This window comes from Scardinius erythrophthalmus (genome assembly GCF_964197995.2).
Source record: "Scardinius erythrophthalmus genome assembly, chromosome: 5".
Taxonomy (NCBI): Eukaryota; Metazoa; Chordata; class Actinopteri; order Cypriniformes; family Leuciscidae; genus Scardinius; species Scardinius erythrophthalmus.
In genome coordinates this window covers 15,473,323-15,497,126 of record NC_138225.1, presented here as the reverse complement: position 1 = coordinate 15,497,126, position 23,804 = coordinate 15,473,323, and the positions used below count along the sequence as shown (strand labels likewise).

Genomic DNA, 23,804 nt, shown 5'->3' with positions numbered 1-23,804 from the left:
GTAAAGTTATTTATGCACTTGCAGGTAGGCTAGTTCCTCCATATGACAGTTATCTGAGAGGGTTTATTCACTGTCCAGTGCAATGGAACCAAATGGACATTACAAAGTCTTATACTTTCTTTCCTTTGGAAAGTTATAAAATGCCCACTTACTGCACATATTTCAGCCACCACTTTCTTGGGAACAGATACAAGTGTTGGTGTATTATGTAAAAGTGCTCAAAAGAGGAAAACACAATGTCATTACAATGAACTACACTCAGGAAAAATGTGATCAATAACTCATGGCAAAATATTTTTACATAAACATATGTTTATCAGTTTTCACTTTCACAAGTCAAAGCAATTCATCATTACTCAAGATTTAACAGTTGAAATGACTATACGGCCTTAATTTAATGCAGCAGAAAATATTTTACAGTGTAAGACTAAGATCTTTTCTTTTTTTCAGCCTTTTTCTTGGTTGCTTTTATAAACAGACAACCATTTATTTAGCAGTGCCTTTTAGAAGAGACTAGCCTAATATAACTAAAAATTACCATTATGTAGAATATTTTTGTACTTCAATTTTATTTGCTCCCATGCTCTAGTGTGGTGACTTTACAATGAACAAAGTAATTATGCAATTGTTAAAATACAAAAATATAGGTGATATTAAGTAGTAATAAAAGCATATATGGCCACTTCTAACGGATTTAAATTGTCTGCTACTTTTTGCCAGCCCTCTCTCCTGGCTTTTGCAGACTTTGAGGTGTTCCCTGGCGTTTTGATTAAACATTAAAATTCCGAATAAACTTCGACTATTAGTTCTTGCTGTGCTGAGGAGAAAAACTGAGCGCGCTCTTTGGCCACGCTGAGCAGCCAATAGCAGCGTTGCTGATCAATGTTTCTACTATCGATAGCCTATATATCCCCTTTTAAAACCAGCGCATGAACGCGCAATTATCTCAGGTAACTCAATCCAGCTATACTAATCACAAACAACAGGTGAGTTCGAAGAACCCAATTAGCCGGATCATGTTTAGCACGATGATATCATCTTGGATGTGTCATTTGATCTCGGATGTAATAAGCAACGTACGAAGAACGAGCCCCAGGTCTGAAACCACCATGGCAACACACTCCTCCTACCTTAATCCAGGGTTCACCAATCTCGGTCCTGGAGGGCGGCTGTCCTGCAGAGTTTAGCTCCAACCCCAATTAAACACACCTGAACCAGGTGTGTTGGAGCTGGTTGGAGCTAAACTCTGCAGGGACAGCGGCCCTCCAGGACCGATATTTGTGAACCCTGTTGTAATCTCTCTTGGTTTATTCCTCTCGCTTAACCTCCAGTTTGGACACACGTAGGCTACTCCAGGAATAATGCCACACAATAAGAATCTTGTTTTCATGACTCTTGTAGTCTTTGGAATTGTACTGAGTGGGTATGTATTTACTCTTTATCACTATTTGTTGGTTTGACTTTCTAATTTGTTTGTGAATTGATGTGATAATACCTCAGTATTATATAAAATATTATTCTGAAATATTCAAGGATAGTCTGTTATCTTCCCAGTTGTCAAAAGTACCGGTACTTCGGTAGTGAATTTTTTTTAAATATGAGATACCAGCATTTCTGCTGTAGCCTACCAGTAACGTTAGTACAGAGTAGCCTACCGGGTATATTCGGTACCCATTAAGTTCTTTGCTAATAATAGGCAGCTGCTTTCAGTCGCTTCCGTGTTTATCTAAGCGAGGGGCTCCAGGCTAACTTTTTTACTCTTAGCACTGTAGCCGATATATACCATGTAGTGTCTGTGTACATTAAACCGCTAAAAGACTATATTTAAATATTCACTGCATGTTCTGCTGGTCTCTGTGTGAATTAATGGGGAAGACGCGCGGTTTCATTTACCTCACACACACACACACACTGAAGCACGAGTGATGCTCTCTACTGCCTCACTATATGACGACATGATGAAATTCATCTCTCTAGAGCCGCTCAGAGAGTCACTTCATGAGCATTTTACCTTTTCATTTGAGAAAAACTATCGTCACGTCACATCATACACACACAGAAACTCAAAGGTCTTCACGGCAACCGTCAAAATAAATGTTCGGTTTAAGTTGAAGAAATTGACAGAAATAATTATATTAGGCAACTGCACAGTAGATTTAGCTACGTCTCCATGTATTAAAAATCAGTGGCGGCTGGTGAAAAATATCTTGGGTGGGGCTGTGTCATATTCAAATCATGGGAGTAGGCTAATAGGCCTACTTTCTGCCCTTGGTAATGTTATGTGTATTGTGCTTTGATGTTTATTTTGTTCTATTCCTTAACCCACTCCCAGTGGTTCTCAAACTTTTTAGAGTTGTACCCCAAGAGGCTTAATATCCTTCTGCGCACCCACACTCTTCAGTCACTCCTTTTTCAGTAAGGGACAATATTTGCCCCCTTAAATCGATTTTTCAATTTTTGCATTTTTACCTTTACAAATACCTTTATAAAATAAACAATGCTTTAAATAATAATAATAATAATAATAATAATAATAAAAAGTTAAATAGATAAATATGCAATGATGGTAAAAACGAAGTGATGCTTTTAGATATTAAATTAAAACCGCCAGTATGTGAGTCATCCAGTAATGAAGCAAGTGCCAGTATTTATGAATTAATCATTGAATCATTGACTCTAATGATTCGTTCAAAGCCGCAGATTCGTTCACAAACACTGCTGTGTGCTGCAGATCTGCTGTGGCTTTCGTTGGAGGTATTATTTTATTGTAAAAATACTGACAACTGTTGAAAAAGAACATCACTTAATATTAATATTTCGTTTGTTGAACTTTTGTATAAAATCAATGTGACATTTGCAATCTTCATGGATCTTCACATAATGTGATCAACATTAAACACAGGAACTCACACAGGGTAACGTTATGTGAGAGAGTTTGAATCTTATATCGATCTCCATGCACAGCCTGTGTCTATATTTGTTCTTCATGCTATAAGTGCTAAATCCCTACTTTACAAGGGTAACGCGTACATTGTCGAGAATGGCAGTATAGCGCGATTTGCCGAGGCAGCAATCTGCACGAGACTTGTCATATATAGCCTATACACGCTGCTTAAACGCATACAGTTTTGACCGCAAAAGATGAGGTAATTTGATCGGATGTCATGTATACAGCATTTAACCTGAGGGAAATGCATGCTCAGTTTAAGGAACGGCAAAATTCAGCATTTTGTTCACGCACCCCCTTCTGTCACCTCACGAAACCCAGTTTGAGAACCACTGTCTTTACATATCTTTGTAAAGCAAATACTACTACTACTACTACTAATAATAATAATATTACAAATAATTATTAGAATTAACCACCCAAACACATTTTAACACAAACTGCATGATACCAGTGCTCTGTCAAAAAGTCATTAATTATTTAATGGCATATTACAAGACTGAGGCATTCTTACACAAAAACAAACAAATTGCACAAACTTTCCATTTGCATTTTGCATTTGCCCTAGCGCCCCTGAAATACTACTACTACTACTACTACTACTAATAATAATAATGTGTGCATAGAAGGTTGCTTATTTTTCCCTTGTTTTTTTTATAACCAATATTTACGTTTAAACAGCCTTCAATGCTTATGTATTATTTACTTACCATTACTGTCATACATAATAAAGTCATTGAATAGAATTTAATATACATACTTTTTTTTTCAAATAGTTAAAGGGATGGTTCGGAGTAAAATCAACCTAGGGTCCTTTGCACCATGACCTCGAGCCAAACTTTTGATATCGTGACATCTAGGCCGTCAATGTCACATAAGTTCTTACTCCATGCCTTCTGCAACAAAATCAGATTGTCTACTTTGTGATGGCTTATCATTGAGTAAAATTGGGATATGAATTGTTTAACTTCAGTAGCCTATCTGTAAGAAGAAAATCTAGCTATTCAAGACTAGCATGTCTAATCTGAACGAAATTTAAAGAAATCCTTTTTGGGGCTATTATGTTACATGTTACTCATCAAATTACATAAAAACACCCGTATATAGAACAAGTCATATATCATGTAGATTATGCCCACATCAGTCTACTCTATACCAAACAGTCCAGCTACCAAACTGAAAAAAAACATATAGTCCGGTGAAAATTTGTGTTACCAGTCATCACTGAGCATGTTTATACACCATTACGCTGACAAATCACAAAAATCGGCTTATTGAAATAACCTGTTGGCCTGGTTTACATGCAAACCAATTAAGCCGACAACGTAGGTAAATGGCATTTGCAAGCCTTTGTCAATAGGCTACATCAGGCTATTCGTGGCAGTTCCTGTCACATTGGGTGCAATAGGGAAAACATTTGCTTTTCACTCCTCCCTAAGTGCATGACTGCAGAAAAAAAATGTTTGTATTGACTGATGTAGCAACAAACTTTGTGTGAAAATGAATCATAAAAGTGGTTCATTTTGTTGAAAAACCCACACACGCAGTAAAAGGCTCACCAGCATGGGGCAAAAGACACACAGTATTGATTCAAATACTTTAGATAAAAAAATGTTTTTAATAATGTCTAAGTTAATACTTGTTCAAAACAGTCACTTTATAGTAAATTATGTACTTTTTTGTTAAATAAATATACTGTAATATTATTATTAATATAATTATTATTATTATTTATTGTTGTCGTTTAAGATTTAAATTTATCAGTAAAATATACTAAATAAATGTAAGCCTATGTATACTGAATTTTAAATATATTCACTGGATCCATTAATACTAATGCTTTCTTTTCTCTTCTCTTCTACTTTATATCTTTAAAAAAATAAATAAAAAAAATAAACCTATACTGCATCAGATAAAACTGGGAAGGGTCACAGCTATTACATATTGTTAGTTTATCTGCTTCTGTTGCTCTCTTCATTTGTAAGTTGCATCGGATAAAAGTGTCTGCTAAATCAATTAAATGTAAATTATAGTGGCCTCCAGATTCTGGCTTTTACATAAGAGATCTTCCAGGAACCACTTAAATGTTAAGATCTTACAGTAACCCTTTTATAGAATTCAAGTTCCTCTATTTTCCCCCAAAGCACTTCGAGGTCTCATTGTAATGAAAAGGTGACTCCAGAACCTCTGACTTGAATACAAAGTGCATAAAGGATCCCATAAGTTCCAGCAAGAACCGCAAAGATGGTCAATGCTCCACCAGTAACCCTACTATAGGAGAAAGGCACTTAAATTACATTTTTAAGTTCATTGAGTATCCTTGAAGTTATTCTCCTAACGTGAAGGAAGAACCAACTGTTAAAAACCAATGCGATCAAATCCCGTTTTTATGGTGTTGCTTGGCATCTTACTGAGTGGGTATGTAATTACTTTTTGAAATATGATGTTTGGGTCTGAAATTAATGGCCCAGTTGAGAGGCAATTTTCATGTAATAGATTGGAAGTGTGTGAAAATTGTACTTTATCATTTGTTTATCAATTATCAATATCAATGGATTTTTTTTTTTTTTTTTTTGCATTACTACTCCAAGAATTCTCTCTAAACACGTATCATATGTTGTTAGGGAGCTCATGTAGCACTTCACCAATTGTGAAACAACACCACAGATGTTTTCCAGCATGCTGAAACATTAGACAGACTGTAAAACTCCCAGTGTAATTTAATACTTGGGGTTTTGCAGTTTTATTGTGTAAAAAACAAAACTTGTTTCAGTATTGCCTGGATCCCATTGCAACAGGTGCTGAAGCAGTTTCTACTAATCACAGCAATCTTGAAATTATTTGGAAGTGAAAGAGAATGTGAAGTAAATAGGGTTGCAAAATTCTGGGAATTTTCAAAGATGGAAACTTTCCATGGGAATTAATGGGAATTTAAGGGAATTAACAGGAATTTATGGCAATAAATGGGAATAAACTGGGAATTTTGAGGGTTGGCTCTTCATAGGAAACTTAAATATAGTTGAGGAAAGTATATTTTAGCTTAATCTTGACTAAAACAAACAGAGGCTATTGTGGCTATTGAGACCACACCCCCTACTGGCACTGTTAATGCCTCCATCTATCACATGTACATAATCCCAAAGCACAAGACTATTGAAGGCACACATTTGAGCCTGTGGACTAAACAAAGTGAAGTAAGTTTTGATGATATTATGGGGAAATATATTTATTAAATGTTTAAATTGCAAATATCACATACAAATGTATTAATCTAGTAGATAGCAAGCTGATAAGTTAGATGTTAAATAAGCTAGCATAACTTTAGCATAACGGTATGACTTTATTTACCACATAAGTAGGGCTGGGCGGTATGACGGTATATATCGTTACCGCGGAAGAAAATGTCAACCGTAACAGATTTTTTATTCCGTGTATAGAGCTGGTAAGTCCCGCCCATCCGTAAAACCACAAGTGGACCTCTAGGTTGAAAAATCATCAATGCAAGTGAATGGGAGAAAATAATTATTTTCTGATCCCGTTTGAATTGTTCCATGAATGTGAACATGTTGTCTGTGAATTTTTTATATAATGTTTCATGTTACGAGTTTGACAGTATATTGTACGATTCTTTGGCTAGCAGTTGTGGAAAAGACATAACGAGAAAGACTACATGTCGCCTATGTGACGTCACCCTATAACACATTTCCCTCCACTTGTCAAATCACGGTGCTAATGCTGCGATAATCTATGGAGACAGATCGAGATGCCTGTGTGTTTTGTACCCAAATGTCACCATTCAAACCAAATGGGCTGTTCTTTCTTCAGATTCGTGTCGAAAGCAGCGAGGAGTTGTAGTCCACAAAGTGCTCTCACACAAAGTCTAACCGTATCAAACTTCTACCAGCTAAATTGTAGCATTCTTTACACGAAACATTATATTAAAAATTCACAGACAACATATGTCACATTCATGGCAAAATTCAAACGGGACCAGAAAATAATAATTTTCTCCCATTCACTTGCATTGACGATTTTTCAAGCTAGAGGTCCAGTGGGGTTAGCGGAAGGGGCGGGACTTACCAGCTCTATACCGCGACATGTAAATAAGTAGGCGTGGAAAGTTTAGAGAGACGCACATGCTCGCAACGGGGCTTACTTGACAACGGGGCTTACAGTTCATATATCAATATTCTAATGAATAGAAATAACCTTAAATAATGTATCTATCCGTCTCTTATGTGTACAGTTACTTTCAGAGAGGACGCACAAGCGGTTGCCGTGGTAATGAATATTTCCAAAATTCCCCAGCTTAACTTCCCATGGAAATTTTCCAGAAATTTACTTGAAATTTTGCGCCCCTTTGCAAGAAGTAATTATTGTAAGTCACTTACATTTCTAGCTTGTCAGTTATATCCTCACTATTTTTCATATTTTATCGATTCGGGTTTGATTAGAGTTACATTGAAATAAGTAACAATGATGACACAACAGTAGCTCCTGAAAATTCACCCCACAGTCTTTCTGTTGGTCTGCTGGGCAATATATAGGGACAGATTCAACCTTTCAACTTTTCTATACAATAATGTATTTTTACTAGGCTACATTATAGATCACTGCAAAACCTAATCAAACTGTGACAGTATTACAGTGCAATGCATAAGTGAATACACCCATGCTAAAGTTGACTAAAAAGAGGAATAAAAAATCATATTTTGGAAATTGAACTTAATGCCTTAATTTAAAAAATTAGGAAAAATCCAACCTTTAAGGACACCAATTTTCTTTGTGAATGAATAATGTATTGTAAATAAATAAATGTTCTTCCTTAAAATACATGGTGCATAAGTGAGTACACCCCTATGTTAAATTCCCATAGAGGCAGGCAGATTTTTTTTTTTTTTTTTTTTTTTTTTTAGGATACTATGCATCCTGATAAAGTTCCATTGGCCTTTGGAATTAAAATAGCCCCACATCATCACATAGCCTTCACCATACCTAGAGATTGGCATGGTTTTATTTCAGTTAGCCTAAAAGCTAGTTTGATTTGCATTGAGAGATGATTTTATGGAAAGTACCCCATGCCAAGCTCTAGGTATGGTGAAGGCTATGTGATGATGTGGGGCTATTTTATTTCCAAAGGCCAAGGGAACTTTATCAGGATGTATAGTATCCTAAAAAATAAAAATAAAAAAATACTTAAAAATAAAAATCTGCCTGCCTCTATGGGAATTTAACATAGGGGTGTATTCACTTATGCACCATGTATTTTAAGGAAGAACATTTATTTATTTACGATACATTATTCATTCACAAAGAAAATTGGTGTCCTTAAAGGTTGGATTTTTCCTAATTTTTTAAATTAAGGCATTAAGTTCAATTTCCAAAATATGATTTTTTTATTCCTCTTTTTAGTCAACTTTAGCATGGGTGTATTCACTTATGCATTGCACTATGTGTATTTGTGTATTAAATCAGATAATTCAGTTGAGAAAATATATGATCTGCTTTACTTTATCATTCATGATCTGTTATTGTGTTTCCTCACAGACTTATTTATTTGGCCTACACCTCCAACTCACAAAGGTAAGTGTTTTTCAACTGTGTGATAACTACACCCATCAAAACATTGTGAGCAAATACCTCTAAAACATAACCAGTTATTAGCCTACTTCTAGAAATGAACAGGATAGCCTACTCTGCTTCACATTGGTTACATTATTCATTAATCCTATATTGAATTAATTTCTATAAGTCAGCCTACACCAAGCAGTTCATACACCATTCATAACATCATAAAACGATCACTGACACGGATCAGTGGCCTAGTTAGCATGTCAGATTTGTTTGTGTTGTATTTATTGAGTGTCAATGTATAGCCTACTTAAACTTTAAACATGTTTTTACTACTTTATAATGGCAGTCAATCGTTTTAATCAAAATAAATTTACTTTTGGACGTTACACTTGCCCTTTTTTTACTTTTTGTTAGGCTACTTGTCGTTTTTTTCTTATTCCCGGTAAACTGATAAATGGCATTATCTGGTGAGTCTTTAAAGAATAGCGCCTATAAAGAGCCTGTACAGCACCATTCATCAGGGAATAATAATGTTGAAATACTATTACGTAATTCAGCCATTCATTAGAGACTAGTTGCATGTCAGCCTTGCAGTAAGACAAAAAAATTAAATAATTAATAATAATGATGATGATAAAAATAATAATAATGTAAGAGTAATCCCTTATTCCTGAATTCCTGAAAAGGTAATGTATATTGTGACCATGTAGTATTTCAGCATTATAACCTTATATCTGTTTCAGATATAAAGAGCCAGGATTCTGCCTTAAGTAAGTACTGCCACTCTTAATACACTCACTGAGACACATGCTCAAATCATACACTTACACATACAAAAGCGCATTCAGAAGCATACATACATTTATATGCACATGGCCTACACTATAGTGCGAGTTCAAACTTACTGTCAGCATGGCCAAGTGACTATGTAATATTTTTCCCCCTTAATTTATACTATGTATTTTATCTCTGCCTCTCTCCTGTTTTTGGACACTTTTGCTTAATTACCCTAATGACCAGTAAGGTATTACAGTAATCTAGCCTTGGGGGTCATGAATACATGAATTAACTTTTCTGCATTTGACACTGAGAGTATAGAGACATTTTTATGATGGAAAAATGAGGTTTTACAAATTCTAGCGCCTGTGTTTTGTCAGGCCTAAAAAAATATGGAGCTCAGTATCATCAGCATAACAGTGAAATCTAACATGTTTCCTAATGATATCTCCAAAAGGTATAAGCAGGTATAAATGTATAAACAATGGTTTTAGAAATAGGCCTTGCAGTACTCCATATCAAACTTGAGATCAATATGTAATCGAGTAACAGTGTTATGCAGGCTTAGCAAAGAGGATGAGAGAAAAGGTGGAAAAAATCAAAATTTACATTTTATGTGGACCAAGTGGAATACATATTAAGACATTTCATCTTTAAAAAATTTGTATTCTGAGTAGTTTTTGAGAAGAGTACTTGGTACTTAAGTATTTTTTTTGACACCAGTACGTTTACTTGTAATTGAGTATTATTTTAGCAATGTAACATTACTTGTACTTAAGTAGACATTTTCAGTACTCTTTCCACCACTGAATTCGGACCATAGAGGTTTAATGAGGTAGGTTACATGTTAGTTGTAATGTGTTTGTAGCTAAATCACACGTTCTTCTATCTGGTAGATGCATGTTATTGCAGTTGCTGATGATGCATACTGTGCAGTAAGCCTGCACACACATGCATCCACGTGTTAATAAAGAAACACAGACACAACATATGTTATATTACAGAACATAATAATTCACTGCTGTATCTCTTATTTCTTAGTGTAGCAAAAGAGCACCAGGAAAATTCTCTGTTGCAATCACCACATGGGTGAGTACAACAGTTCATTCAACAGTTTTGATCTAATTTATTGTGACTTGTGTGTTGGAAACAGGATTTTATTCAGAGCCCAGGAATGCAATCCATTAAACTCATACATTTCTGTATTTTATGCAATGGCAGTCACTGAACTTTATTTTGCAGAAGTTTTGTTGTGGTGGCTTCCTTTAACTACCACTTTAAAACTGTAACATCAAAACAAGATTACAATCAAAAGTACAAAATCAGGGGTATGGGAGTTGTAGAGGAAATATTAGGATTTGACGAAGTCAATGATCTAGATTGTCTTAACATTTTGTAAATTGAAACATGACAATATAGGAAATCTGTTTTTAATATTTCATATTATATTTCCTAAAGCCATTTCTTTGGTAACTACATTGATATTGTCAAATAAGAGATAAATGTATTGTTTTTTGTGTATGAACAAATATTACTTTATTGTTTTATATAATTTTCCTTTAAATGGAAAGATGAGTTTTATTAGCTTGCGTTCAAAGGTAATCTCTAGTTCAAACCATTAGCCTTACAGAAAGGCTAGACTGCCAAAGAATTAAGCATGTGAACTGCAAACAATAAATGTTTTGTGATTCATTTTACATTCATTTACAAATAAATACATAATTGTTTTGTAGAGAAGATTATTTTCATAAATTAACTTTTTTTTTAAAGAAAACAAAACGCATGCAAACCATGGGCAACACAAGCTAACCTTGAATGAAAAAAACGTAACAATTCTCAATGTGGGCACAATGAAAATTATGATACTTAGTCCACAGTATATTTAAGCTCCCTGCATGTATTTGTAAACATATCTGACATTTTTAAAGGAAAACATTGTCTTTTTTCACCATCACTCACTGTGGAACCATTTAAGCCCACCTTATGTGTTTCAATGAGGAATCCCTCTAATTGCAAACTTTGATACATTTTCTGAAAGTGTTTAATGATAACATTTCGTTGTGTGCTTTTACCTTACTAACCTTTTAACCTTACCTTAATTTACAACTATATTTAGATAGGCCTACAAATTCATTCAAATGAGAGAGAGCTTGTTTTGTCCTAAAGTCCTTTATGTATAACCGGGCATAATTCGGGAGCCAAGCTGAGTTAAGGCTTGAGATTCCGGGCATGAAGAGGTCCCAGAGGGACCCTACATTCCCCTCAGTCCTGAGCCCCTGGGGCCGTCCGGCTCCGAAATACTGCCACTTTCTGTTCAGCTTTGACCGGGCAAAACTCGGAACCCAAGCCGAGTTGGGGCTCCGGACTCCGGGCATGGAGGGGTCACCCAGTGGGCCCCCTATGCCGTGAGTATTGAGCCCTAGCTCTGCTTTCTTCCCGAGATATGGTCACTTCCAACTTTGATCAGGCATAACTCCAGAGTCATGCCGACCTAAGGCTGCATACTCCCGGTGTGGGGGGCCCACTAGGAGACCCTCCGAAACCCCAGAGTCTGTATTAATACATTTTCAAATGAGAGATAAATCTTGCATTTTAACAAATGATTTTTCTTATAAACTATGTCAATATCTATGAAAAAAAACTACACTTAGATTTTGGTGGGCTTAATAGGTACACTTACCCTTATGTAAATGGTATTGTACACTCACCTAAAGGATTATTAGGAACACCATACTAATACTGTGTTTGACCCCCTTTCGCCTTTAGAACTGCCTTAATTCTACGTGGAATTGATTTAACAAGGTGCTGAAAGCATTCTTTAGAAATGTTGACCCATATTGATAGGATAGCATCTTGCAGTTGATGGAGATTTGTGGGATGCACATCCAGGGCACGAAGCTCCCTTTCCACCACATCCCAAAGAAGCTCTATTGGGTTGAGATCTGGTGACTGTGGGGGCCATTTTAGTTCAGTGAACTCATTGTCATGTTCAAGAAACCAATTAGAAATGATTCGAGCTTTGTGACATGGTGGATTATCCTGCTGAAAGTAGCCATCAGAGGATGGGTACATGGTGGTCATAAAGGGATGGACATGGTCAGAAACAATGCTCAGGTAGGCCGTAGCATTTAAACGATGCCCAATTGGCATTAAGGGGCCTAAAGTGTGCCAAGAAAACATCCCCCACACCATTACACCACCACCACCAGCCTGCACAGTGGTAACAAGGCATGATAGATCCATGTTCTCATTCTGTTAACACTGAATTCTGACTCTACCATCTGAATGTTTCAACAGAAATCGAGACTCATCAGACCAGGCAACATTTTTTCAGTCTTCAACTGTCCAATTTTGGTGAGCTCGTGCAAATTGTAGCCTCTTTTTCCTATTTATAGTGAAGATGAGTGGTACCCGGTGGGTTCTTCTGCTGTTGTAGCCCATCCGCCTCAAGGTTGTGCGTGTTGTGGCTTCACAAATGCTTTGCTGCATACCTCGGTTGTAACGAGTGTTTTTTCAGTCAAAGTTGCTCTTCTATCAGCTTGAATCAGTCGGCCCATTCTCCTCTGACCTCTAGCATCAACAAGGCATTTTCGCCCACAGGACTTCCGCACACTGGATGTTTTTCCCCTTTTACATCATTCTTTGTAAACCCTAGAAATGGTTGTGCATGAAAATCCCAGTAACTGAGCAGATTGTGAAATACTCAGACCGGCCCGTCTGGCACCAACAGCCATGCCATGCTCAAAATTGCTTAAATCACCTTTCTTTCCCATTCTGACATTCAGTTTGGAGTTCAGGAGATTGTCTTGACCAGGACCACAGCCCTAAATGCATTGAAGCAACTGCCATGTGATTGGTTGATTAGATAATTGCATTAATGAGAAATTGAACAGGTGTTCCTAATAATCCTTTAGGTGAGTGTATATATGCTATTCAGTGTGTGAAAAGGTGAGGTATTGATGGGCAAAACTGTAATGAACTTTGAAAGTTATCGTTAGCAGGAGTTGACAGGTGACCAGGGGGACTGGTTTTGGTGAAATGCCCTGCTGAGATTTGAAGGTGCTGTATGTAAGCATAAACATACCATAATATGTTTGCAGATATTAGGAAACATGCTAAGTTCACATACTTGTTTCTCTGACAAACACTTCTACAGCCAGTTATTTTACTTGTCAGTCGGTTTTTGTTTTGGTTTGTATGATCTCGCCCACTGCCAGTTCACCCGATAGTATTTCGACACCCTGGGGTGTTGGCAGAAAACACTGCGTATTAATTACAAAGCCTTGGAAACGAGCAAACAAACTGGGTCAGAGATTGCAGATTCCACACAACCTAAAAAGCCTCAAGCCATCTAAAAATCTCTATGAACGAGAGCATATTAAAACACGGATAAATCAACTCATTAACTCAGTGGCGTAACGAAGCCAACACCGGGCCCTTATGCAGGAATATCAAGGCAGGTCCCTCTACTAGCACTTTGATTGCCGAGTTCACGTGCGTGATCATAGGTACTAAACCTATGCGCGTGAACTCGGCAATCGACTACTAAGGACTTCACCCGAAAACAGGATGTAAACAAAGGTATTTGCGCTGGCTTAAATAACATCATTTTTATACATTTCTTTCACATCTACTGCAGTCAGATCCACTCGTGTTCACTCAGAAGGAATCACTCTCATTTTCTGTGCACTTGTAATGACACATCAAGGATGTTAAGAGGCTAAAAGCAGGTTTAGTACTTGCCCTATTGAAGTCAACAGGGTGCAAATTTTAAAAATAGAATAACTCGGTGTAGGCAACACCGATTTTTGTCGTTGTTCTCTGTATTGACAGCACTCCAAATGTACAAAAAAATTAGCTCAATGTTAAAATTGACCGGAATTCTCCTTTAACAATAATAAATTTAGATGTTAAAATCCATGTTCAGCCCACTGTAAGACACATCATCTACAACAGAAATTTTAAAAGTCAAAACAGTCTAAAATAATGAGGAATAACAAGCTTTGTGTGTAGGAGATATTTACAAAACATCACAACTGTTCACAATTGATTTTGTTTTTGTGCAGGCTTTCATACAATCAGCCCAATGTAGTGGGGTAAGAACATAAACAGTTCTTTTTGTATAGCCTACATATATTTTTCTTTTATACTACTATGCATTTGGATTTGGATTTCATGCATATGTGTGTGAATTTCTTTCTTTAAAACAGCCCAGATGGCAAATTTGTTCCCTTGACCCCATGGTTAGCCCCAATTGTATGGGAAGGAACTTTTGATCCCACGTTGATTGATTCAATCTACAAACAACAAAACATCACCATAGCAACTACAGTCTTCGCTCTTGGAAAGTGAGTTCATATCTCTCCTATTTCTGATCTGACTTTAAATTGAAACAAAATAAACTATATTAAATAATAAAGAATGACCTCTCAGCAACACACGTATGCTACACACGGGCTAATTAAGACAGTACTGGCTTTGACTAATGCTAGACTAAGACACTCTCCTCAGCTCTATCGACACTATTCCTTGTGTATTTAAGCCCTCGTGTTCAGTGTCAAGTCTTTTTCTTGCATGGATGTTCTGTTTTTTGTCTGTATTCTTTTATTATTATTGGTTTTAAATAAACATTTAGCTGCAATTGGACCCTGTGGGGTATTCCAGAAAGCAGCTGCCTTTCTGGGTAAATTTATGGATAAAAAATTAATGGATAACCTTAAAGGTCCCATTCCATGGATTATTTTATTATTTTATAATGTTTCCTGGGGTGCCCTTATAATGTTAGAATGTTTTTTAGATCAAAAATTGTTGATAATTTAGAAATAAAAGGCATATTTCCTAGCCTGATTTCATCCCATGATTTGAACGCTCTGTTTAAAGGGACGTGTCTGCTGAGAGACTTCAGCGTAAACCACTGATCTATATAGAATGACTGGATAGCTCATGACGTCATAATCTGTGAAGCCACCGCGCCGCCATATTGGTATTCCCTAGTGAGTTCGCGCGTTCTATTGAATCAATAGGAAATTTTATGATTTGACTGAGAAAACATTGCCTATCGAGACACAGTTTTTAAATCTAAAGTCTCCCTGTATATTCTCACAACGCAAACATCCTAAGCATTTAAATGGGTATTTGTTTAAAGTCGGGAAATTTTTCCTGCTTATTAAAAAACGGCAATTTCTTTGCAAAAGGAATAAAAAGCTGTACGAGAACACTAGTCGGCCTTCACTGAAGAGCTAACTTCACAGGTAAGAAAAACAGTTAGATAATAAATAGTGAATGCTAAAGACCTATATTTTTGTGAATTGGTGAATATTCAGGTGAATATTGTTTCGTGGCCACTAATTATACCTCAGCACGTTATCTTGTGGCCACGTTGTAATTCGTGAAATCAAAATGAGGGAGGGAATTAGTTCAACGTGTCCACGATTTATTAAAACAAGGGAACAAATAAGTCGTCGTAACAACGAATTATTTAGATCAGTGGACAGGGCGCATAAGAACAAGCAGAACAAATACACTCACCTAAAGGATTATTAGGAACACCTGTTCAATTTCTCATTAATGCAATTATCTAATCAACCAATCACATGGCAGTTGCTTCAATGCATTTAGGGGTGTGGTCCTGGTCAAGACAATCTCCTGAACTCCAAACTGAATGTCAGCATGGGAAAGAAAGGTGATTTAAGCAATTTTGAGCGTGACATGGTTGTTGGTGCCAGACGGGCCGGTCTGAGTATTTCACAATCTGCTCAGTTACTGGGATTTTCACACACAACCATTTCTAGGGTTTACAAAGAATGGTGTGAAAAGGGAAAAACATCCAGTATGCGGCAGTCCTGTGGGCGAAAATGCCTTGTTGATGCTAGAGGTCAGAGGAGAATAGGCCGACTGATTCAAGCTGATAGAAGAGCAACTTTGACTGAAATAACCACTCGTTACAATGCAGCAAAGCATTTGTGAAGCCACAACACGCACAACCTTGAGGCGGATGGGCTACAACAGCAGAAGACCCCACCGGGTACCACTCATCTCCACTACAAATAGGAAAAAGAGGCTACAATTTGCACGAGCTCACCAAAATTGGACAGTTGAAGACTGGAAAAATGTTGCCTGGTCTGATGAGTCTCGATTTCTGTTGAGACATTCAGATGGTAGAGTCAGAATTTGGCGTAAACAGAATGAGAACATGGATCCATCATGCCTTGTTACCACTGTGCAGGCTGGTGGTGGTGGTGTAATGGTGTGGGGGATGTTTTCTTGGCACACTTTAGGCCCCTTAGTGCCAATTGGGCATCGTTTAAATGCCACGGCCTACCTGAGCATTGTTTCTGAACCATGTCCATCCCTTTATGACCACCATGTGCCCATCCTCTGATGGCTACTTCCAGCAGGATAATGCACCATGTCACAAAGCTCGAATCATTTCAAATTGGTTTCTTGAACATGACAATGAGTTCACTGTACTAAAATGGCCCCCACAGTCACCAGATCTCAACCCAATAGAGCATCTTTGGGATGTGGTGGAACGGGAGCTTCGTGCCCTGGATGTGCATACCACAAATCTCCATCAACTGCAAGATGCTATCCTATCAATATGGGCCAACATTTCTAAAGAATGCTTTCAGCACCTTGTTGAATCAATGCCACGTAGAATTAAGGCAGTTCTGAAGGCGAAAGGGGGTCAAACACAGTATTAAGGCCCTTTCACACCGGATGCGTAACGAAAAAGCGAAACGAAAAAGCGAATAGTTCGTGTGCGAATAGTTCGCATCAAAACCATTCACATCAGCCGCGACGCGAATTTGCGACGTCTGTGACGTTCAGAGAGCTTCAACATTCCAAAACTTTCGCGCGAATCGCGCCGACAGCTGAGAAAACATGCACACTTCATCATCATCATCATCATCATCCAGTCATAGTCATAGCAGTGAAGACGAGTTCAGAGTTTAAATTTTCATTTTATTTAAAAGACAGAAAAGAAGGTTTTGGGTGCACCCAATCTTACAGAACAGAGAGTCTGAAGGGGAGTATGCTTATGTGCACAGTTTTTTTGCGTCTTCAACTAAACACAGTGCGTTTTGTAATGTAACTACACATTACACTTAACACACAAAGTAAGTAAGTTAAAAATCATTCGACTAGAAACTGTAGATATCACACAAAGAATAGTATACTAAAAGCAGCCCTAAATAGTCTCACTACATTTTGTTACGTGTTCAAAGTAAACACGGTCTCTGTCTCTATATCTTTGACGATAATAGTGTTAGCTTTCTATCCAAAATGTAGTTTGGACTGCTAGCCTACACTGCACAGGACTATACAACGACTAAAACTATCACACAACATACTCACAGTCAAGATAACCGAGTTGGTTGGCAATGCTACGCCACACATTGTCTTTCAAATCGTTGTCCTTATAGTGTGTGATTGGCTGAAGCCTATTCTGTCGCCGCAAAAGTAAAAAAAAAATCGACATTGAAGCGAAAAAAATAAAAGTCGTTTTTTCGCCGCAGCACATTCGCGTTCGGTGTGAAAGCACTCATTACACAAACAGCTGATCAAAAAATAAACCCATCGCGCGAATTATTCGTGCGTCAAAATCGCGTCCAGTGTGAAAGGGCCTTTAGAATGGTGTTCCTAATAATCCTTTAGGTGAGTGTATTGCATCACAATAAGTGTAATTGTGATTGTCAAAACATTTGGTAACTAAATAGAATTTTATGAAGTTTGGTGACAACATTGTACAATGACTGGTAGGATACAGTTTTTATTATTGCTTGACAAAAAATTCAAGATTTCAATTCCATTCTTGTGGTTTGATTCTGATTTGGATTCAATATTGACTAATTTGGATACATGTTAATTTTAAATTTTATTTAAAAAAATAATCTCACCTAATGCTGTAAACATAGAGGGCCAAATCTGCTGGTATTATTAAAGGTTACAAATAACAAATTAAATTAAATATAATGTAGTTTTTGTTATAATAACAATTATTTAATGACATAAATAAAAATATAATAAATATGTAATATACTGCTCAGCAAAATCTCCTCTCTAGCTATTTTTTCTATTCAATTAACATGCTATGGTCATTAAATGGCTTTCCTGAGGTAAATGTAACGTTATGTGACATAATTGTTCTCCTGCTATTATATATTGACCTCTTTCCGTGTTTGAAAAACACTAATTGGTCGATATTATGTATACGTTCGGTAAGTTGTACTGCATCTTTAAATAAAAAAGTAACAGATGATCGGTTCACGTGCACTTGAACTGAGGCGCTCAGCGATCTGTCACGTCACATTTACAAGCGCCAAACGTATTTTTGTCTGAATGTCGTAATAAAATTGACGGAATCTAAGAGCTGAGAATTAGTTTAATATTACCTCTTTGCTCCGCAATTTTTCTGTGCGTGAGAAAATGGATGTGTGGCGTGAGAGCGTGTGAAAAGTGTCAATTGCGTGAGTCTCACGCTCAATGCGTGAGAGTTGGCAGCCCTGCTGTAATATAGTTGAAATTGTCCCCTTCGTCAGTATGAAACGCTGAGAGAAGCCTGCTTGATATTATCCCAGGTTAGAAAAACAGTCCGTGGTGAGATGGACAGAGCAAACAAACAACTTCGAATTAAACTTTTGCGGTATCCGATTATAGATAAACATCAACCACGTCTGTTGACATTTCGCCATCAATACGCCTGTGTTCCTGTGGGCGGAGGTTAGTCAAAACACGGTTTTACTGACGTCATTAAAGAAGGAAGTAGAGGGGTGTAGTCCAATCTAGCCGTTCGATGTAGTCAACTTCTGTTAAATAAAATATCTCGCTTGGCATTGAACTTTGAGCTTTATGATTTTACAGATATTATTTATACTCTAACAACAACATTACACACTAACTAAAGTTTGAAACATGGGATCACGAAGAACGGGACCTTTAACTTTCAGTTATAAAAACTGAGGTAACTCAGGGTGTGTAACTACATAGCTATATAGCAACTTGTTCTCTTTTTGCTTCAGAGGTATTCAGCGCATGAGTGCTTTATTGATACAATATTGCTTTACATATAATGTTTGTTTTATTTTACTCATTTTATTACCGGTAGTCACACACAACATGGACCTGTATTCAAAGGGTTTTAAGTGTGTTTGTTTGTTTTCAACAGTATGATTAAACAGTGTATTTCTATAATAAAAATACATATGTGAATGTATTTTTCAAAATGCAAAGCTTAGGGCTGGGTAAAAAATATCGATTTCTCGATTTTAATCGATTCTCATTTTTACGAAACGATATCGATTCTTAAATCCCAAGAATCGATTAGTCATCCTGTTTTCAGTTGATGAATGAATGTAACATTGTTGCGTGCATCCCATCCAATAAATCGCACTAATCTTTGTGCTTTGATATTATTGATATGAAGCAAAGTCTCAGCTTCAAATTACGTCCATTTTATTACGCAATTCAAAAACATAAATACCGTTTTGGCGCTGTGGTGAGATCGCTCTGGCGCAGCTCAGCTCAAGAGAAGCAGTGCGGAGCGCACGTGATCTTCTCTTCCGCCTTAATAACACCAGTTACAGCGCGGAATAAACATGAATGAGCATCTGAAAGTGTGTTAAAAGATAGTGTACAACTTATCGAAATCCGTATCATGTGACATGGAATCGCTCAAATCAGTGTTTCAACCGTGGAAAGACGTCAGTAAATCAGCTTGTAAACAATCATATATGTTTATATCTATGGTAAACAATGTCATGTAACGTCACATTTACCTCAGAAAAAACATATCGTGACCATAAACTTGTTAGTCAGCTAGAAAAATTAACTCTAGAGAAAAGCATTTTGCTAAATATATGCACCATATTACATATTCATTATAATGTTCTTCTATTTTAATGCATGTTTGAATAAATCTGGCAGGTTTTTTATGACAGCCACCATTTAAATGTTTGTATTTCATTTAACTTTATTATTATAAAAATAAATAAAAGTGTCATTTAAGTGTTTGTATACAAATCAGTTAATTTTTACCTTATTTTTAAGCTATATTATAGTAGGCTAATGAAGCCTACAGGCTAACTGACTCCCATAGTTTACAGCATTAGTTAAGAGATTTTTTTTCCTTGAAAAAATTTGCCATGTATTGAACCTGATATCCAAAATAATCGATATTGAATCGAATCGAATCGTAATCGAAATCGAATCGAATTGCAAGCTTGCGAATCGAAATCGAATCGAATTGTGAAATTTGTGTCAATACCCAGCCCTAATAGCTAAACATAAAAATGAACTTATACAGCCATGTTATCTTTGCAAGCACAGATAATAAATTATTTATATAACAACAATGATAATTAAGTTTTAATAATTATTCATGTTATATGAGAATAGGTAAGTCTATACCACAACTATAGTAAGTGTTTGTATACAAATCAGTTAATTTTTACCTTATTTTTAAGCTATATTATAGTAGGCTAATGAAGCCTACAGGCTAACTGACTCCCATAGTTTACAGCATTAGTTAAGAGATTTTTTTTCCTTGAAAAAATTTGCCATGTATTGAACCTGATATCCAAAATAATCGATATTGAATCGAATCGAATCGTAATCGAAATCGAATCGAATTGCAAGCTTGCGAATCGAAATCGAATCGAATTGTGAAATTTGTGTCAATACCCAGCCCTAATAGCTAAACATAAAAATGAACTTATACAGCCATGTTATCTTTGCAAGCACAGATAATAAATTATTTATATAACAACAATGATAATTAAGTTTTAATAATTATTCATGTTATATGAGAATAGGTAAGTCTATACCACAACTATAGTAACACAGAGTAACAATATTGTCCCAAGGTTCTAACCACTGCTTTATGGGGCAGTATGGACCCAATTGGCAGATAATCACAAGAGGCAGGTTTAGAAGGAAAAAACATATAGTCTTTACATAGTATTCTGCTTGAGCAAACACAAAGGATCTAGCATCAGTGCTGGGTTGAGCAAGGTACAAATCCACACTGGATGATGCAGGAAAAAGAGTCCAAAAACATAAAACAACATTTACCAGAGAAGCTAGGCAAAAAGTTCTGAGCAAAGTCTTTCAGGGTTGACCAAACGGGTAAACACAAAAGCATAGGCTAGGCAAGAGACCTTCAAGATTGAGCTAGAGTACAAGCAAATGCAAGTCTATACACCTGTTACAACAAGCTAGGCACAGGTAATTTCATTGAACCAATAATGAGCAGTGAATTAGGAGGAAGATGTGGAAGGTCTTGTGCTCTGTCTCCCTCTGCTGGACAGACCGTGGTGTGACAGATGTGTTTTGCCAGTTTATTACCGGTACTTGACATTTTTGTCACTCTCCCTCTCTGTTTTTCAGGTATACACAGTTTCTTAAAGATTTCCTTGAGTCTGCAGAGCAGAATTACTTTGTTGGACTTCGTGTGCATTATTATGTGTTCACTGATCAACCAGAACATGTTCCTGCAGTGAAACTGAGTGAAGAACATCATCTGACGGTGTTGCCAGTCCCTAGTTCTAATAGATGGCAAGAGATCACTTTGAGGAGGATGGCAAGACTGGAGGAACTGATTGAGAGTCGATTGGTCAATGAAGCCGACTATGTTTTCAGCCTTGATGTGGATACAAAGTTCTATGGTCGCTGGGGGGTGGAGACTTTGGGTCGTCTGGTAGGTGTGATACATCCTGGTTATTATCAAACACCTCGTGAACAATACCCATATGAGCGCAGACCAGAGTCTCAAGCTTTTATTCCTTCAGCTGAGGGTGATTATTATTATGGTGGGGCTGTGATCGGTGGCTTAGTGAAAGACGTACATGAGATTGCTAAATCCTGCCGGGAGCGGCTGGACATTGATGCATCTAAATCCATCGAGGCAGCATGGCAGGAGGAGTCTCATTTGAACAAGTACTTCCTTTATAACAAACCCAGCAAGGTGCTCTCACCCGAATATCTGTGGCAGGACTTTAAACCTCATACAAACGAGGTCAAAATCATTCGCTTTTCTCAAGTTATTAAGAACTACGCTGCTGTCCGACCAAACCCATAGCAGCTGTTAACTGAAACATGCAAAAAAAAAAAAAACCTGACAAATATTTTTCCATCAGCTACACAACATTTGTGATTGAAATTTTTGTCCTTCACTAAAGTGCCATAAAAAGCATTTTACTGATCTCAAATGCTGGTTAAAAAAATCAATTCATCAACGTTTATCAGCACTTGCATAGGTGAAGGGGGAGGCAAAGAAAGGCACTTTGCTAAAAAAAAAAAAGGTGAAAGATTGAATATATATGGAGGTGAATGAAAGGTGAATATATATATATATATAGATATTGTTTTATGGTGCTTAATTTAACACCTTATTTGGGTCTTAAATATAGACACCTTATTTTATCTTAAATATAGACAGAATTATTTTGTTTATTCTCAGGTTAGGTAAAGTCAGTCGGATTCGTTCTAAACAATAAGTATATAAATTTCCATACTTACAATTCAGTCGAAAGACTGCTCCGTGGTTTAGTTCAGCTCAATATTTTGTAAAACAGAGACTTAAGGCAGGCGAGCTTCTTAATTTTAATTATATGTGTTTTTTTTTTATTAAATACAGGTTAACTAGTTTACATAAAAGGTACTAATATATAAAATAAAAATAAAAGCAAATCCAAACCAAATAATTTACAAGCTTTCATCTTCATGAGGCGCAATGGCAAGGCATCTAACACCGGAGAGGCCGTCCTTGGTGAATCAGCGTCTGACTGGACATGTCATTCCAGCTCTTTTAAAGTCCATCAACTTTTGGACATCTTCAGAAATCTCCTCCTGGAAACTCCCTATAACTTGTTCATTGGAAACCCCCTAGGATTTGGTTATAAAGCCTTTGTCTCTCCGTCCTCCTTCTTCTGGACCTTTTCTTCATCGCTGTATCTTCTGTGTCTCGTCCACAGCACAGACGGTAATGATTGCATTTTTCTTCTTTGTTTGGTAAAGCTCTTTCTAATACATTTTCAATTTCTCTCTACTCTGCCATATGCTTAATAAATGCTTACAACATTCAGTGTGGTCTGTTTTTCTTTATAAACCATCTTCTCAATAAATGACTTTACATCACCAATTGCAGTGTCTCTTTTTTATAAACCATTTTCTCAATAAATGACTTTACAAACAACAGTTGTGGTGTCTTTTCTTAATGACAATTTCTTAATAAACGTTTATAAAAACAATTCTCAGTGTCTTTTCTAATGAACCAGATTCAATGGTTTCTTATAAAAACTCATTACAGTGTTTTTCTTAACAATAAGGTTTCTTACAATAAGGTTTCTTATAAAAACCTTTTACATTGTTTCCATATAATAAGGTTTCTTATAAAAACCTTATGGTGTTTTCATATAATAAGGATTCTTATAAAAACCTTATACAGTGTTTTCATATAATAAGGTTTCTTATAAAAACCTTTTACATTGTTTCCATATAATAAGGT

The 23,804-nt window shown here is 36.6% G+C and overlaps 1 protein-coding gene across 5 annotated transcripts; it reads left to right on the top strand.

The window, feature by feature from the left end:
* The first annotated feature begins 1,058 nt into the window (after positions 1-1,058).
* LOC308690586 (globoside alpha-1,3-N-acetylgalactosaminyltransferase 1-like) lies at positions 1,059-22,586 on the top strand. 5 transcript variants are annotated; one of them, XM_081365144.1, is made up of 9 exons: positions 1,061-1,096; positions 1,332-1,423; positions 8,495-8,530; positions 9,265-9,291; positions 10,340-10,387; positions 13,300-13,366; positions 14,365-14,394; positions 14,509-14,646; positions 21,686-22,503. In XM_081365144.1, coding segments are annotated over exons 6-9 (861 nt in total). In that variant the 5' UTR covers positions 1,061-1,096; positions 1,332-1,423; positions 8,495-8,530; positions 9,265-9,291; positions 10,340-10,387; positions 13,300-13,364; the 3' UTR covers positions 22,377-22,503. The 5 variants fall into 5 exon arrangements, with proteins under 5 accessions (XP_081221269.1, XP_081221270.1, XP_081221267.1 ...); XM_081365141.1 differs by lacking the exon at positions 13,300-13,366 and having other exon boundaries at positions 21,686-22,555; XM_081365145.1 differs by lacking the exon at positions 1,061-1,096 and having other exon boundaries at positions 1,268-1,423; positions 13,297-13,366.
* Positions 22,587-23,804: the final 1,218 nt, after the last annotated feature.

Excerpts from the sequence above, each read along its gene's own strand:
- LOC308690586 (XM_081365142.1), top strand. The coding sequence starts at position 1,362 with ATGCCACACAATAAGAATCTTGTTTTCATGACTCTTGTAGTCTTTGGA. Across the intron at positions 9,292-10,339 it reads GAGCCAGGATTCTGCCTTAA|TGTAGCAAAAGAGCACCAGG; the intron begins GTAAGTACTGCC and ends CTTATTTCTTAG. Across the intron at positions 14,647-21,685 it reads ACAGTCTTCGCTCTTGGAAA|GTATACACAGTTTCTTAAAG; the intron begins GTGAGTTCATAT and ends TCTGTTTTTCAG.